At 45.6% G+C, this 14,518-nt stretch overlaps 1 protein-coding gene across 3 annotated transcripts in view; it reads left to right on the top strand.

Annotated features, from left to right (window-relative positions):
* Window positions 1-14,518, top strand: part of SLC39A10 (solute carrier family 39 member 10) — an 802,105-nt gene that overhangs the window by 212,719 nt on the left and 574,868 nt on the right. For all 3 annotated transcript variants that reach the window (XM_069615702.1, XM_069615703.1, XM_069615704.1), the window contains exon 4: window positions 12,548-12,717. In XM_069615702.1, the coding sequence (XP_069471803.1) occupies window positions 12,548-12,717 (170 nt within the window). The remainder of the gene's footprint in view (window positions 1-12,547; window positions 12,718-14,518) is intronic.

The following is a 14,518-nucleotide window of genomic DNA, read 5'->3' on the forward strand; positions in this document are numbered from 1 at the left end:
ATCTTCTCCCACAAACCGTTCTCCACGTGGTAGCGCAGGGAGGAGGGTAGGGCTAGCCACGGGATCGTCACCAGGCCTTGGCCGCCAACCCATGGGCCAGCGGCTCACAGCGTGTGTTTCTCCGCGCCTTCTATTCCCACGGCGTGTTATAGGTGCTCAATCAGTTAATGGTACCAGTTGTTTTGCATATGGCTTGTGGGTCCCAGGCGGGCGGGTTTGTTGCTGGGAAGGGAGAAAGCACCGACCGCCACAGTCGGATTCCGCCAGGAGGATCCTTCTCACCTCTGGTCTCCACCTCTGTCCCTCCAGCCACCAGGGCCGCAGTCCACAACGATCACGGCCGACGCCGCTCTCCACAGCTATCACCGCCGGCCCTCGCGGCCCAACAGGCAGCACCGGTTCCCAGCCGGCGAGGATGACTTTGCCTCCGCTCCTCGGGCACACTGCTCCTCCGGTCCCACAGGCCGCCACTGGAGGTCCTCGCCTTCCGAATCCAGGGAGTCCCCGGTCGCAGCCTCAGCGTGCTTCTCTTCCAGCGGACAGGCACGGAGGAGTTGGCTCCGCACGCCGCACATCAGCCGCCGGTCGGAGGTAGCAGTTGCCGCTCGTTCCGTTTCACTGCGACACAGCACAGGCAATCTCCCCTACTGTAGGTGCCAAGGGGTTCCGTCCGTTAGCAGAGACGCGTCATGGCGGCCATCATGGAGGCGCTTTTCGCGCTTCCCGCGCTGATACTACTACTCGCTTTAAAACCATAAGACATAGGTTTTGCGGGCCGAAACTTCACCCGGAGCTGCTTCACATATTCACCCAAATATACTGCAAAATTCAGGTCGTTACGACCCACCAGACAGGATAGTGTTGTCAGGATGTTGTCGGCGGCAAGAGGAGCTTACGGGACTCACGTCTTCCGAGCTCGCATGCTGGCCACGCCCCCCGCAAGCTATATTCTTGAGTGTAACACCATGTGCAGATAAGCGTGAGCTCTCACCAAAAAAGGTACAGAAATCTCATGTGGGACGAAAGAAATGTACATTTAATCACACTTGCTTGACAAACATAGGGATAGTGAGGAAGCTTGTGTCAGAACCTATTATTGCCATCAGAGGGAAAATAAATTTGCAGACCTCCAAATGAAAGGTGTTGTCATGGTTTTGTTAATGCTGCTTTGGGAAGCTAAATGTATTTGAAATGGACTAGACAGCATGACTTTGTGCCACAGAATTCCATATGAAAAAAGAATTACATGCCCTGAAGATGGTTTGCCTTTTCTTGATGCCTTAATACTGGAAACCAGAAAACATGCATCTGAACATTCAGAGAACTGGGCTGGCACAGCATCCTTTCAAGCCCACACAAGTAACCAGTATTGGCAAAGCCAATTTCTTGAACTTTTTGTCTTTTGCAGGATTTATCCTCTACTATTTAATTGGATCGTAGGGCTTCAAAATGAAACCTTTCACACAGCTGCTCGCAATATTTGCATCCAGGTACCACCCTGGCTGCCATTCCGTTGCCTTTGCCTATTTTAGCCCCAAAGCAGACAACCCTTTAATCACAACATGTGGGTCACATTTTTTGTTGTCTTTTAGTTGGCACTTAAGCACCCCCTGTAAATCAAAACTAGGGGGATGGGCTAGGAGGGAGATGTGAGACATGATATACAACTTGTGGGTGTTGTGCATGATATTTGATTATTTAACAACCTTTTACTGTACATAGCCAGGCTAACCAATCCACAGGGTGATTTGCCCCAACTACCTGCCTCACCCTGCCCAAAACATTCCTCCCTGTGGTGTACAGGGCATGCCATTGTAATCTCAAAGCAGTATTCTCAGAGTTACTGACCTAATTGCGGTAGCAGGGTGGGGAGAGCCCAGGGTCTGGGATGGGGGTGGGGAGAACCCACGGACTGGGCTAGGAGTGGGAGGAGGAAGTTACAGAGACTGTGATAGGAGCAGGTGAGGGAGCCCAGGGACTTTTACTAGGAGCAGGGTGCGGCGAAAGTGCACAATAGTTCATAGCCATTTGTACTTGATGTCCGTTTTGGCATTTTTGGTGGTGGTCTGGCCTGCCCACATTTTGCCACACCCCTTAAAGTTCATAATAACATGGGGAATTGGTTATGCAATTTCTCCATTAAACCAGTTCTGCGTGACTGGTGGGGACTCTGTTCCACCCACCCTTTATCAAGTGATTTATTTTACTTTTTTGTAGTTTCATAACTTTTAAGACCTCATGAAAGCCTTGAGCAATGGAAGTTCACCTAAAACCAACATGATGCAAAAGAAAATTAAACTACTATGGGGGAGTTGTCTGAACTCTGCATCCTTGTATGTGGAGGAACTGAGCAGTAAGGGATTAGGTTGGTCAGGCCTCTACCTGTTATGCCTTCCAGGTGATGGATGAGGAGTCATCCTGCAGGCCCTCCTCCCTGTCTGAAATCCGCAGAACTACAATACCCAGAAAGCTTTGCAAGAGCTGAGCTGGGGGCCAGAGACACAGACAGGCTATCAACTAGGGCAAGGCGTTTGCAAGCTTGCAGTCAATTGCTAGTCATGGTGAAACCAAAACCAAAGCTTGCTTACCCACAAGAGAACTATTGAGCAAGGTGTCGTTAAACCAGTTGTCCGAAGCTCCTAGCATGTTCTGTGACTCAGCGATGCAATACGATGTGATTTTTAGAGCCCTTTCTCTAATGATGTTTTACGTCTTCTCCGTTTTGTCTGACCCGTTTGAGATTCAATTCTCTTTCGATTACTCTTTACACGAGAAATGGGGAAGTCCTCGAGATGTATTTTACTGTTGTTGTCCTTTCTCTCCTACAGTAGTGGAAAAAAGCAATTTGTTTTTTCTTTTTCTACCCGGCATATTTGTACATTAGACGTTAAACATTGAAACCCCTCTTAAGAAATATAGGCTTTAGGACATTTACGCCAGCTTCTTCATAGCCATTGAATACCGTGTAAAGCAGTCCCAGAGGTAAATGCCTTTATCAGGACAGCATTATTAATAAGGAAAAGGCATCTAACATGATATATTTTAACTGTCAGATTTCTTTTTCCAAATGTTTTATCAACATGTATGATATTCCACTTTAATCATACTAGTACAAATATTCAAATCCGGTTATTAATGCCCACCGCTCGCATATTCTTTATATTTACCATTTCCTTTCTCAAAACTCTAAAGCAACCCCAAATCATTCTGAGTCCTGATCCTTCCCAGCCCAATTTGCCACTTCCTTACTTTCCCTAAAAACATACCATTTGTATTCAATGTTATTGTTTCTTTCATGAAACTTTGCCTTAAGTCCCTCCATTTACATGATGTTCCTCCCCTTCAGTACTTACTAATTTTCAGTTGGCAAACATTCTGTTTTCCAATAGGTTGCGAGACATGACCTGCAGCCAGAAGTAGATATTGGACCGTGTTCGGTGCACAGACCTATTCCTCTTCTTCCTTTTGAATCCCAAAGAGTATCCGCATCACATCTAATTCTCTATCTAGGCCCTCTACCCCTTTTATCCAAACCAACACTTCTTTCCAATGCGTCTGGGCCTTTTCACAGGTCCACCAAATGTGCCAAAAGGAACCGGTTTCCCCACAGTTTCTCCAGCACCATTAGTTTACATTAGGTAACATCCTGGACAGTCATAGAGATTGGGGAGGGTTGTATCAGTAACTTTTACTGTCTAAAAAAATTTTTAAAAAAAAGGCAAATACTCCCAACAAATAAAAATGGGGAGTAAAAATAATCCCAACAAAAAATTGGAAACACACCTAAAGTGCCATTCCTCCTGCCTTCAGCCACATAGATTTTTATTTGCTTATAAAATACCCCTTTTGCAATGGGACCTTCTGTTGTAGTCCCTAAATAATCAATTCACTCTGAACTTTCAAAAATGCGGAGTAAAATACTCCCACTTAAAAATGTTATCTGGTGCACTATTCTATCAAGGTTTTAAAGGCATTTATTTTTACAGAGTGTGGACCATAGGTCACCCATTACTGCCATTCCTCAGTCCCTTTCCCTTCTGTTTCCCAATCATCCTGTCTCTTCGCCACCTTTCCCTACCAATGACCAGTATATCTAGGACATCAGTCCTTTCGAAGAGGTCCGGGCGCCGCATTTTATTCCCGAAAAGGGTTAAGTAGCCTATCGAGCTGTATTTCCCATTTTGGATCTAGTAAAAAAATCCCTTTCAATTGTAAATACATGAACACGACGGTCACCTCAGCTGTAAGTATTCTTAGCACTGTTGTAGCATTTCAAATTGACCAAAGGTGCCCCACCCTTTACAATCCCGCCTCAAACGATCCCTGGAACTGGATGGGCTCCGTGATCGAATCTCTAATCTGGGTTGCCCATATGTGTTTTATCGGGGAGAGCTATGTCATTAGTCCCTTCGCTTCTCTTTCCTTCCCAGAGCCTTTTTATTATTATTTTTATTTTGTGAGCGCTGACCTAGCTTCAAGAAGCAACAGAGCGCTTTACAGAGTTGTAAAACATTACAGATGCAGAACTGCGTGCTTTTGAAAGGTAACAAGAGAACAGATATACATCTGGGGTAGGATACAGAGGGGCACAGAGGAGGTGGAACAGCTGTACCGAGTGGCAGGGAGGTTGGGGGCGGGCGGCGTCTAGCGAGTCAGGTAGCGTTATGGGAATATGATGGTCTAGGTGTTGAGAAGGAGAGACTCCTTGAAGAGGTGGGCCTGGAGTTCCTTTCTGTATTGTAGGAGTGTGGAGGCAAGTCTGATGCCGGCGGGGAGGAGGTTCCATAGTCTTTGGGCATAGGCAGAGAAGGTTTGTTTTCTGGTCCTTTCCTTTTTGCAGCAGAAGATTTCAAGTCTGCATGTGTCCTGACTTCTGGTGGTGTGCTGTTCACCGGAGATGCTGAGTTTCTCTGTGAGGTAGTTGGGTGACTTGAGGGCGACTGCCTTATATATGATGCAGAAAGACCTGAAGGTGATTTGTGGGAGCCAGTTAAGGTCGATAATGGCTGGGGCGATGTGGTTGTATCTGCGTAGACACTTGATGAGGCATGCAGCCGCGTGTAGGTCACTTCTCAGGAGCACAAGGGAGGACGACAGGAGGCCTTCAAGGAGTGCATGGCTCCCATCCAGGTGGGATAGGACCAGTACTTGAACGAAGGATCTAAAGCTGTCCGGCGGGAGGAATGGCTTGACTTTTCGCAGGAGGAGAGCTGATACCAAGCTGTCTGAGTTTTCTTAGCTCTGTGTGTCTTGAAGGAGAGGTGATTGTCGATGTGGAACCCAAGGGACTTGGCGCAGGAGGCAAGTTTGGGTATGAAGTCCTCAGAGTTCATGGTGGATTGCCTGGTCTGTGTGTTCGTTGTTGTTTGTGAGGAGTAGGAATTCGGTCTTGGAGGGGTTGAGCTTCAAGTAAGCACTCGACATAAAAGACTGGACCCATATCCACTCCTCAACTGTTTACTGGCACCATTATCAATTTTCTAAAAAGAGCCATTGTTTTTCCTTGTCATTCCCGATGTGTGGTAACAGGACCCTCAATTGCATGGCCATGTAATACTTCCCACATCTGGGAACCTCACACCACTCGCTCTTAGGGAGAACCAAAGACTTATAACCTTTCCAATGCCTTGTTATTTTGCCATGAAAACCTTAGCAATCTTGATTTTAGTTCTTTGAGAGTTGCTGACAGGACCTCCACTGGCAGCATCTGCAAGAGGAATAGGATTTTGGGTAATCTATTAATTTTGATGGAGTTGACCCTTCTCAGCAATGCCAGCCTCAATTTAGACTACTCTAAAGTCACCATATATTTTGTGGAGGACGGGTGGGTAGTTGGTCTCATATAGGTATTGCACTCTTTCCCAGGTACTTAAGGACCGGTTGTGGTACACTTAAGTTAGTGGTCTTGAGATCGTCCACACTCGCTCCCAGTTGCCATCTGCAAATCAACTCATCTTCAATTCACGTCCACCTACCCTCATCTTCTGAGTACCTTGATTGAGCCTTTACTTTCCAGTGCCAGATCGAACAAGGGAAAGGGCTCACGCCTGTCTCGTTTGCCTCAACTTCAAGCCAAGCAAACTTCTTACCATTAACCAGCACCTTGGTCCCCGGGAGCGATGTAGAGCGACTCAATGGAACTGCGTAAATGCTACCCGAAACAAAGTGATCTAGAAACGCAAATAGACCCAATTCACCCGATCAAAGGCCTTCTCGTCATCTACGGATTGGAGTACCATTTCATCCACCCTTCAGACCCTTGTTCCGTTATATGTAGTGTTTTTCCTAACAGCGTTTGCTGCTTGGTGATCTTTCACAAAACCCACTTAATCTCTGTCGATTAAAGTCAGCAATTGAGATTACATTCCTGACACTAGGACCCTGGTAAAGATCTTAGCATGTGTGTTGATCAGGGAAATTGGTTGATTGGAAGCGTGTTCTTGGAGATCTTTGTCCTGTTTGGTGATCCCTACATAGTAGCATTGCGAAAGGATTGGGGGACGTCTCCCAGGCTCATTATCTTATTGAGTAGCTTTGTGAGATCAGGTGCAATGGTTACTCCAATCTGTTTATAGAATGTGGCCGTCAAACAGTCAGCTCTCTGGGCCTTTTCCATTGTCGTACCTCCCAGTGGCCTCATCACTTCCTTACTTGTGATTGGTCCCTGCAGCTTGATCATCTCCTCTTCCCCTATTGTGGGGAAGCCAAGGCCCACAAAATAATCTAAAGATGCCTCCCTTGTGGAGTGACGATCTTCTGTGTAGCGGTATCAGTAACATTTGGCTGTGTGTTTACCATATTCCCTCTCTCAACCCTTACTCTATTCACCCGTCTCACTTGATTCTGGGCCCTTAGCCTGGCTGCTAGCATGGAGTCCGCTTTGTCCCCTTTTTGTAGAATGTTAGCTTCAGGGTGCTGAGTCTGTGGAAGACTTGTCCCAAATTCAGTGATCTCAACTCTCGCCATTTCACTTTAATGGTTTGACATAGATCTCCTCCTGCTTTCACCCCCCTCATTCTCAATTCTTCAAGTTCCTTTAGTTCTTCTTGCAATCTCGTTTCTAATGCTGCGTTTTCCCTTTTACTGTGGGCTCCTTTCTTCATGGGTAGCCCCCTTATTGTACCTTGGCTGCTTCCCATAGTATGTTTTCCTTGACGCCCCCTTGTCATTTTCCCAAAGAAACTCCCCAATCTTTTCCCTGAGCATCTTTACGAAAAGTGTCTTTCAATAAGACCTCATTACATCTCCATGTCCTGTCTACGCTGATTTAAGTCTCCTATGTCTATATTTGCCATTATCATCTTCTGGTCAGTCCAAGATATCTTGTGCATTTTGGACGCTGTCAGTCGCCCTTCCTGTCCCTCTTCCTTTAAAATGTGGTCTTTTCTTACATATGTGCCATGCGGCACAAAGAAGAAAGATTATTCTCTTCTGTCTGGATTCAGTTTCCTCCATTATCAAAGATGCAATGGGAGGATATCAAACCTTTCAAATGTCGCAGGCCCTCCCCTCCCCCCAGTCCCTACTCTCGGCCACAATCCCTCAACAATAACAGTAACCTCTCCTGCATATACATATTAAAATCCCCCTACCTATAATGATCTTGCCCTCTTATCCCTCGAGCACTGACCCAGCAGAGCCTCATTCCCAAAGGCGTATTATGTCACAGCCAATGTCAGATTTATATTATTTTTTGTACTTAATTCTCGACATTCTCTTATCTTTTCTCTTCCTCACATCCTCCCCTCTCTTCCTCACATCCTCCCCTACCAAGCGCAGAGGGGTCCTCAGCAGAATCCCTACCCCTCCCTCCTTTACCTCCCTGCCTGCCCCACCTCCTTACCCAGTATTCTCCCTTCTTTGCTCCTCTTAAGTCTCGTTTCTTGGATGAAGATGATGTCTAGGTTATGTTTGGTGAAATCACGTGCTAGGAGGCATCTCTTGTTTGAAGTGTTTATCCCTTTTACATTCAATGTTGCTATCCTCTGTGACTCTGAGGCCCTCGTTTTTCATCATCCGGCTTTTCTGTGTGACTTTCATGACACTGTCATCCATGAACTGGATGTCCATACTTCCAAAGGCCACTCTCCTCCTCTCCTGTATACTTCTATGGAGATCCCTCTCCCTTCTCAACATAATTTATCCATGCTCTCCCCTTTCCTATCAGAAATTAATACGACTTCCCACAACATATTGCACATTCGTCTTTCTTAGTAAGCGCTATCAATTAGTCCCTGTGTTTCTGTTGTGCCTCACTAGTGAGGCCCTCCGTTTTTTCCTGGAGAAAGCGCTATTATTTTCCTGTATTCCCCCCCCCCCCCTTTTTCTCAGCCCAGCGGCATTATTCCTTCCTACATTGCCCTGCCAGTCGCTCATGTATGTTGCTTCTTGGTTCTCCTTCCCTGTTTCCGTGATGTGCGAGTGTCTGGTTTTCTTCCTCACGATTTGTAATGTTTTAATCCCCTTCACTGTGCTCAAATGTAAGAGCAAATGGGAAATTCTACCTGTATCTGATTCCCTGCAACATTAATCATGTCATCAGTTGCCTGCATTCTAAACTTCTCGTGAGCGTTGATCCACATAAATCCTGAAAGATCCTCACTTTGCATCCCTCAAACTCTTAATTTCGCTTTTTTTTCATGCTTTCCGCAGGATTTCCATTTTTCCTTTGTGGTAATGGCATTTCATTACAATTAATCTAGGGCCTCTCACTGAGCCGGCTCCTCCTCTGTGGGCTCTTTCTGTGCTTCTCTCCTTTCCATCCTGATCTTGGAAAAGCTTGTTGACTTTTCCCTTTACTTTTATTTGTACATCTTGTGGAGATTCCCCATGTGCTTCCTTCAGGCCCAAGATTCTCAAATTGTTTATTCTTTCCCTATTTTTCATGTCATCCACTCAAGTAATTTAATCTTCGTTGGATTCCAGGTCTTGCATTCTAGCCTCAAATTCTGTTTACACAATATCCATGGTGAGTTGGTGGTTTTTGAGGGTTTCCAGTCTGCCCTTAACCTTTTCAACTCTTCCTTTTAGTTCTGAAAACAATGACTGGATATCCGACCTGAGTGCCCTGATCTCCTGGGGGATGTTAAGTATATCCCCCTTGGTTGCCCCCACACTGTTCTCTTCCTCATCCCCTCTCTTCTTCTCAGGTTATTCCATTTTGTATGTTCATCCGTGGAGTCTGCGGTACTGTTGAAGAAACTCCCATCTCCTGCTGTGTGAGGTAAGAGGCTTCCTTCTCCTTTCTGCCAACAGTGTTGCCTTATGTCTCCAGGTATGTTGTCGTTTGTGGATTCCTTTCTCCTGGGGTGCAATTCGGCAGGGTGGGGGGTGGTTGGTGGCAGAGGGGTGGATGACTTTTGTCCCTGGGGTTGCAACGCTGGTGAGACTTTTCAATCAACCCTCCTGTAACAGGGTTTCTGGTAACTGTTCCCTGAAGGAGGTTTCAACTCGCCTATGTCCAGGGCCCTTTCCCACTTTCGCCCCTCTTAGTGGATCAGTGTCCAGCGTGATGGGGGCTGCTTGGGGTCACCCCTGGTGGTGTCTAAACTCAGGTTGTGTTCCGTGTGGGGGCCACAACAGTGTGTTTGGTCCTCTGGTTCTGAACGTACCTACTCTGGAGGGATCTGTTTCTTCCACTCTAACTTTCTCCACTCCACTATGTGGTTCTTCCCAGTGGTATGCGGGTCCCTGCCGTTCTCTCCCACTCTTCCTCTTAATCTCCTCAACTTTTATGGGTAGATTGGTGTGTTGGGGGGCTTGCCCTCTGACGTGTCCACACGGGCCGCCGCCTCCTACATCGGATGACTTCCCTTGCAGCCTCTGCCATCCCTCTGTGACCCCTTTAAACGCAAAGAACTTGCCACCTATCACTGGGGCACTTGGTGTCTCGCCGACAAAGTCCGTCGCCTTCTATATCTTGAATCCCCGCTGAGTAATCGGCTGGGACGACTGTGTCTGGGGCCTCCTGTCCCCATTCGTGGTGCCTCGGTTTTATACTCACCTGCTCCTCCTACTGCCTACTGGGCGTGGGCCATGTTTCCACCAGAGGTTGCCATCTGGTTCCCCCATGAGGTATTCGGAAGCGTTGGTCGGGATGTTATGCCTGTGCCACTTTTAGTTCCCTAGACTTTTTGGCGCACTTCTGGTGCTCTACTCAGTGGTTTGGAGGTACCTTTCGTCCTTGCGTTTGCTACACCAGTTGCCTCTACACCTTCTGGGGTCCTGCTTTTCTTCTCCCTTTTCGTCCCTGGGAGATTGGGAGAGGTATTTATGTGATTACTTCAGCCTTTTCGAAGGAAGAATGTACTTTATCTAGCATTCAGACGGATGGAGATTATGGTGCTCTTGCTCAAGCGACCATCTTGGCCCGCGCCCTGTAGCGATCCTATATTTTGTTTTTTAATATTAGTTTGGGTTAATTTTAGTGTCTTTAGTATGTGGTACCAAATTAATTGTTTAAATATGTATTTATTGTCAAGTAACATTATATGTATGCCTGATGATGTTTTGTATTTGTGTGCTTTTTGAGATCTGTAAATCCGTAATAATAAAGTTTGAACTGACTGTGGGGAGTTGATCAAAAACTATGGATGTGCAGAGAGGATCCCATGCTCATCCATGTACACCATTTTCTAAACCACTTTAATGAGGACAATTCAAAGATGTGTTGTTGTCCAGTTGCAAGATTAAATGGAACAGTCCTACCAGTGTCTCCATTTGTCTGAAGTATATTCGAAGAATGAAACTTCAAATGGTGCCTGAGTAAAAGGAATTACAAGGGGTTACAGATCACTATAAATGCCAATGCAATATAAATGGCATGGGCATTTTTGATTATGCATTGATCTAGATAGATGGTCAAAATGCACTGTGGGGAAAGTAAATTGAATTAAGATGATGACAACCCTGAGAATTAACTACTCACTCTTGAAGATACCTTTACAGTCGAGATAGGTTTGTGTATAGGAAAGTTGACAAAATGCAGCCCTTTATCTTAGACAAGTGGACATAAATGGCACACTGGAAGTTGCAATGACTGCAAGATAATGGAGGTATGAATGTTCCCAATGTTGTACAATCTCACATTTTCTTTAGTACTTAACACATCTTCAAATGGACTGCAAGCGGGGGGGGGGGGGGGGGCTGGGTAAGAGTTGATGTATATTAAATTAGACCTCTTGATCCTATGTCTCTAATAACATGGATGAGGCACTAAGAGGGTAAACGTCAAACTGCTGTTCCCTGGTTCACTCTTCCACCTGGTTCCAGTGCCACTAAGGTCCAAGCAGGGATCAGTAGCCCCTCTTAGATTGCTCTTGTAAGTCTGATGTGCTCTTCTTTTTCTCATGATCTCTCATTACGTCACCTGAGTGGAATGGAGTTCCATCACCTCTTCTCGCTGGTCTCACTCTCACTGGTGGCTGGATCTTCCTCATTTACCCATATGCTTGGTTGCAGACTTTTAGTCACATGGTCAGTGGAGGGAAGTTATAAAATATACTATTGGCCCCAGAGAGAATGTTTCAGGGAATCGTGACTGAGTCATCTGTTTGTTCAGGGTGTTTCTATCAAGTTGTTAACCAAGCCTATATGCTGTATGCCTGTGGAAAGATTCAACTTTTTTGGGAATGGGTGACGGGTACGGTGAGCAAAGACTTCAGTTAGGAAATTCCTGCCTCATGCCCTTTATTGTGGGGGATGACCCAGCTTTTTACCTTGTAGCACACCCTGGAAAAATCTGGCTATTTAAGGGTGCTGTTATGGCCAAGAAACTAATCCTGAGGTTATTAACAGCCACAACTTGTTGATTGGATATTCAACCTCCTTGGAACTTCCATCATTAGAGCAGTCCTGAGGAACATTTTTGGGCACATGGTGCATATTACTTGATGCGAATGGCTGAACCTTTTAGTCGGTGCATGCCTTTCACCCCCCTTTGTAAGGTACATTACCTTTTATTAAAATCATATTCTTTGGATGTCAATGGGTTATGTATGATACGTGTAACATATTTTATGGCTAGTTTGTATACTTTGCCAGTCCCACTTCGTATAGTTTTACTGTATGTTTATCTTCTACTGCTGACTTGTCATGATTTTGCTAATATTGGGATGGCACGTAATCCTGTTTTATAAATGAAAATAAAAGGTTTGAATAGGAGGGTTACACATTGTTAATTTGTTTCTCATCAGATGAAACAGTTATCATACTGAACCCCCCCCTTATGTTTTTCAGACTATGTTTAGCATGTCAAAATCATCATTACCCCTTTAGAATCCCACATTGTTTAATGCAAATTAGCCAAGCCTATTTTGCCGTTTGTTGATTGGCATTGGCACTGAAGAATACTTTTGTTTATCGACCAGGTGGCAAATTACTAAATTTAAACAATGTTGGTGCAATTAATTTTATTGTTTCTCATTCATTGTCTGGGAAGATCTCATTTTGCACATGTTACTCTTGTATGTTCGTTAAATCTTTTCTCTTTTCATCAAAATTGTTAATATGCCTTTAAATAACCATGCGTAATTGTTTACTCCAACAGCTTGGGTTTGTGGTCTTATTTCAATCACTGTCATCAGCCTGCTCTCTTTGCTTGGTGTGATTCTGATTCCCATCATAAACCAAGGGTGCTTCAGATTCCTTCTGTCCTTCCTGGTTGCTTTGGCTGTCGGGACCCTGAGTGGGGATGCGCTGCTACATCTACTGCCCCATGTAAGTTTTTATGAAGGTTTTACTTCTTTATATCCAGTTTCACAGATTCTTAAAAACATACTAATATTGAAAGCTTATGTATGCAATCTTAAGCATTTACAGTTTCATAAAAGCAGGCACAATTATTTTCAGATTTTCCCATATGACTAGAGTTTAAAGATAAGAACTTCGCTTGCGAAGTGTGGCTAATGTAAAACGTGCATGACCGAAATAGCAAGACTAATTGGCACAAAGCCTGTGCCTTATTCATGCATGATGAAGTGCTAATTCCCTGTGTGTGCCTCTTATGCACTTTTGAATGGCACCCAGACAGAAGTTGGGAAGTGCAGATGCACAAAGCTTACTGAACATAGGCTGGGACTGCGGACATGTTGGAAAAGGAGGTAACGGGATGAAGTAGATAAAAATTGAGGATGAGGCTTGTCCACATTAGAAGGAGGCGGAAGGAGAAGGAGTTGAGTAGGTGGTTTGGATGAAGGAATTAAGTTGGAGGTTGGCGCACCTCAGGAGGAGGTGGAAGGAAAAAGAATGAGGAGGATAGTGGAGACCATATGGGGTGAAAGAGGCAGTGTTGGATTAGATAGGCCAATATTAGGTAGAGATTGGTGAACATCAGAAGGTGGTGGTAGAGTGGAAGTGAGGTGAGGGTTAAAAAACAGTATGGAGCTGGTTGGTGATGATAGGGAGGATGTGGTAATAGAAGATGAGGCAAATGTTTGTGAACATGATAGTGAAGACCAGGAGGATGTGGTGAAGAGTAGAAAGAACAAGTAGACATGCAGCATAAAACGTTCTGAATAAACCAGTTTGGTCGAAAGCGAGGGCTCAGAGAAAACCCCTGGGTCACAAGGGTTCAGATCCATGGTAGCGGGAGGCAGGAGAACACAATGCAGTATTGAGCAGGGACAGAATCGAAATAGAGACATCTAAGAGCAGGGACTTTCAGACTTTGTGAAGCCAGTGAACCTTTCCGGTATGTCTGCTTAAGGGGAGGCTAGTTCAGGCTGCTCTGCACTTCTTAACACTCTTGGAGAACCCCTTGCAGTTTCCATGGATTTTGAAGGTAACAGCCTGTCGCCAGCGAAGCTACTTGAACACCAAAGACTGAACCAGGAGTTGAACAGTTGTGTGGAGTGTGAAAGATGTATGCCCGGAACCTTCAAAGTCGAGAGCTTGCTAAAGAGGAGGATGATGCAGGAAACTCCCAAGCATATTGACTGAGAAAGAGATACCTGAAGGGTCCATGAACTTTGAAATCTGAGGCTGAGAGAAATGAGGGGGAGAGAGAGTGGTAGAGGGGGAGCGAGAGTGGTAGAGGGGGAGCGGGAGAGAGGGACAGAGAGAGGGACGGAGAGAGGAGGAGGGGGAGGTGGAGAGGGGGGGAAGCAGTGAGTGAGGTTAGGGATGGGCACGGGGCAAGTGAGAGTGGCCTAACAGTAGAGGAAGATCTGCACCTTTGGGTAACATACATATGACGCTATAACCCTTGAGTCTTGACTGATAGCGATACATTGTGTGACGATCCTCCATATAGCGTCACTTTTTCCGCAGGGGGGTAGACCCTTTCCATGAGGCTAGTGAGGGGCAGCCGCTAACCATTGGTCTCCCTAAGGGTGTTAATATGCCAAAGAACCTCATGGAGAGGAACTCTCCCCCTGGGGAGAAGGACATGAATTAGGGACATGGCCCCTTTAACTCCAGATAGCCTAAGGTAGTAACCTCGCCCAAACCTCTTTTTTTCCTAGACTTATTTCGGAAACCATGTGTTATTGCACTAAAGCAGATACAGGGACAAGGGAAA

This window comes from Ambystoma mexicanum, chromosome 9 (genome assembly GCF_040938575.1).
Source record: "Ambystoma mexicanum isolate Mex_15411 chromosome 9, UKY_AmexF1_1, whole genome shotgun sequence".
Lineage (NCBI taxonomy): Eukaryota > Metazoa > Chordata > Amphibia > Caudata > Ambystomatidae > Ambystoma > Ambystoma mexicanum.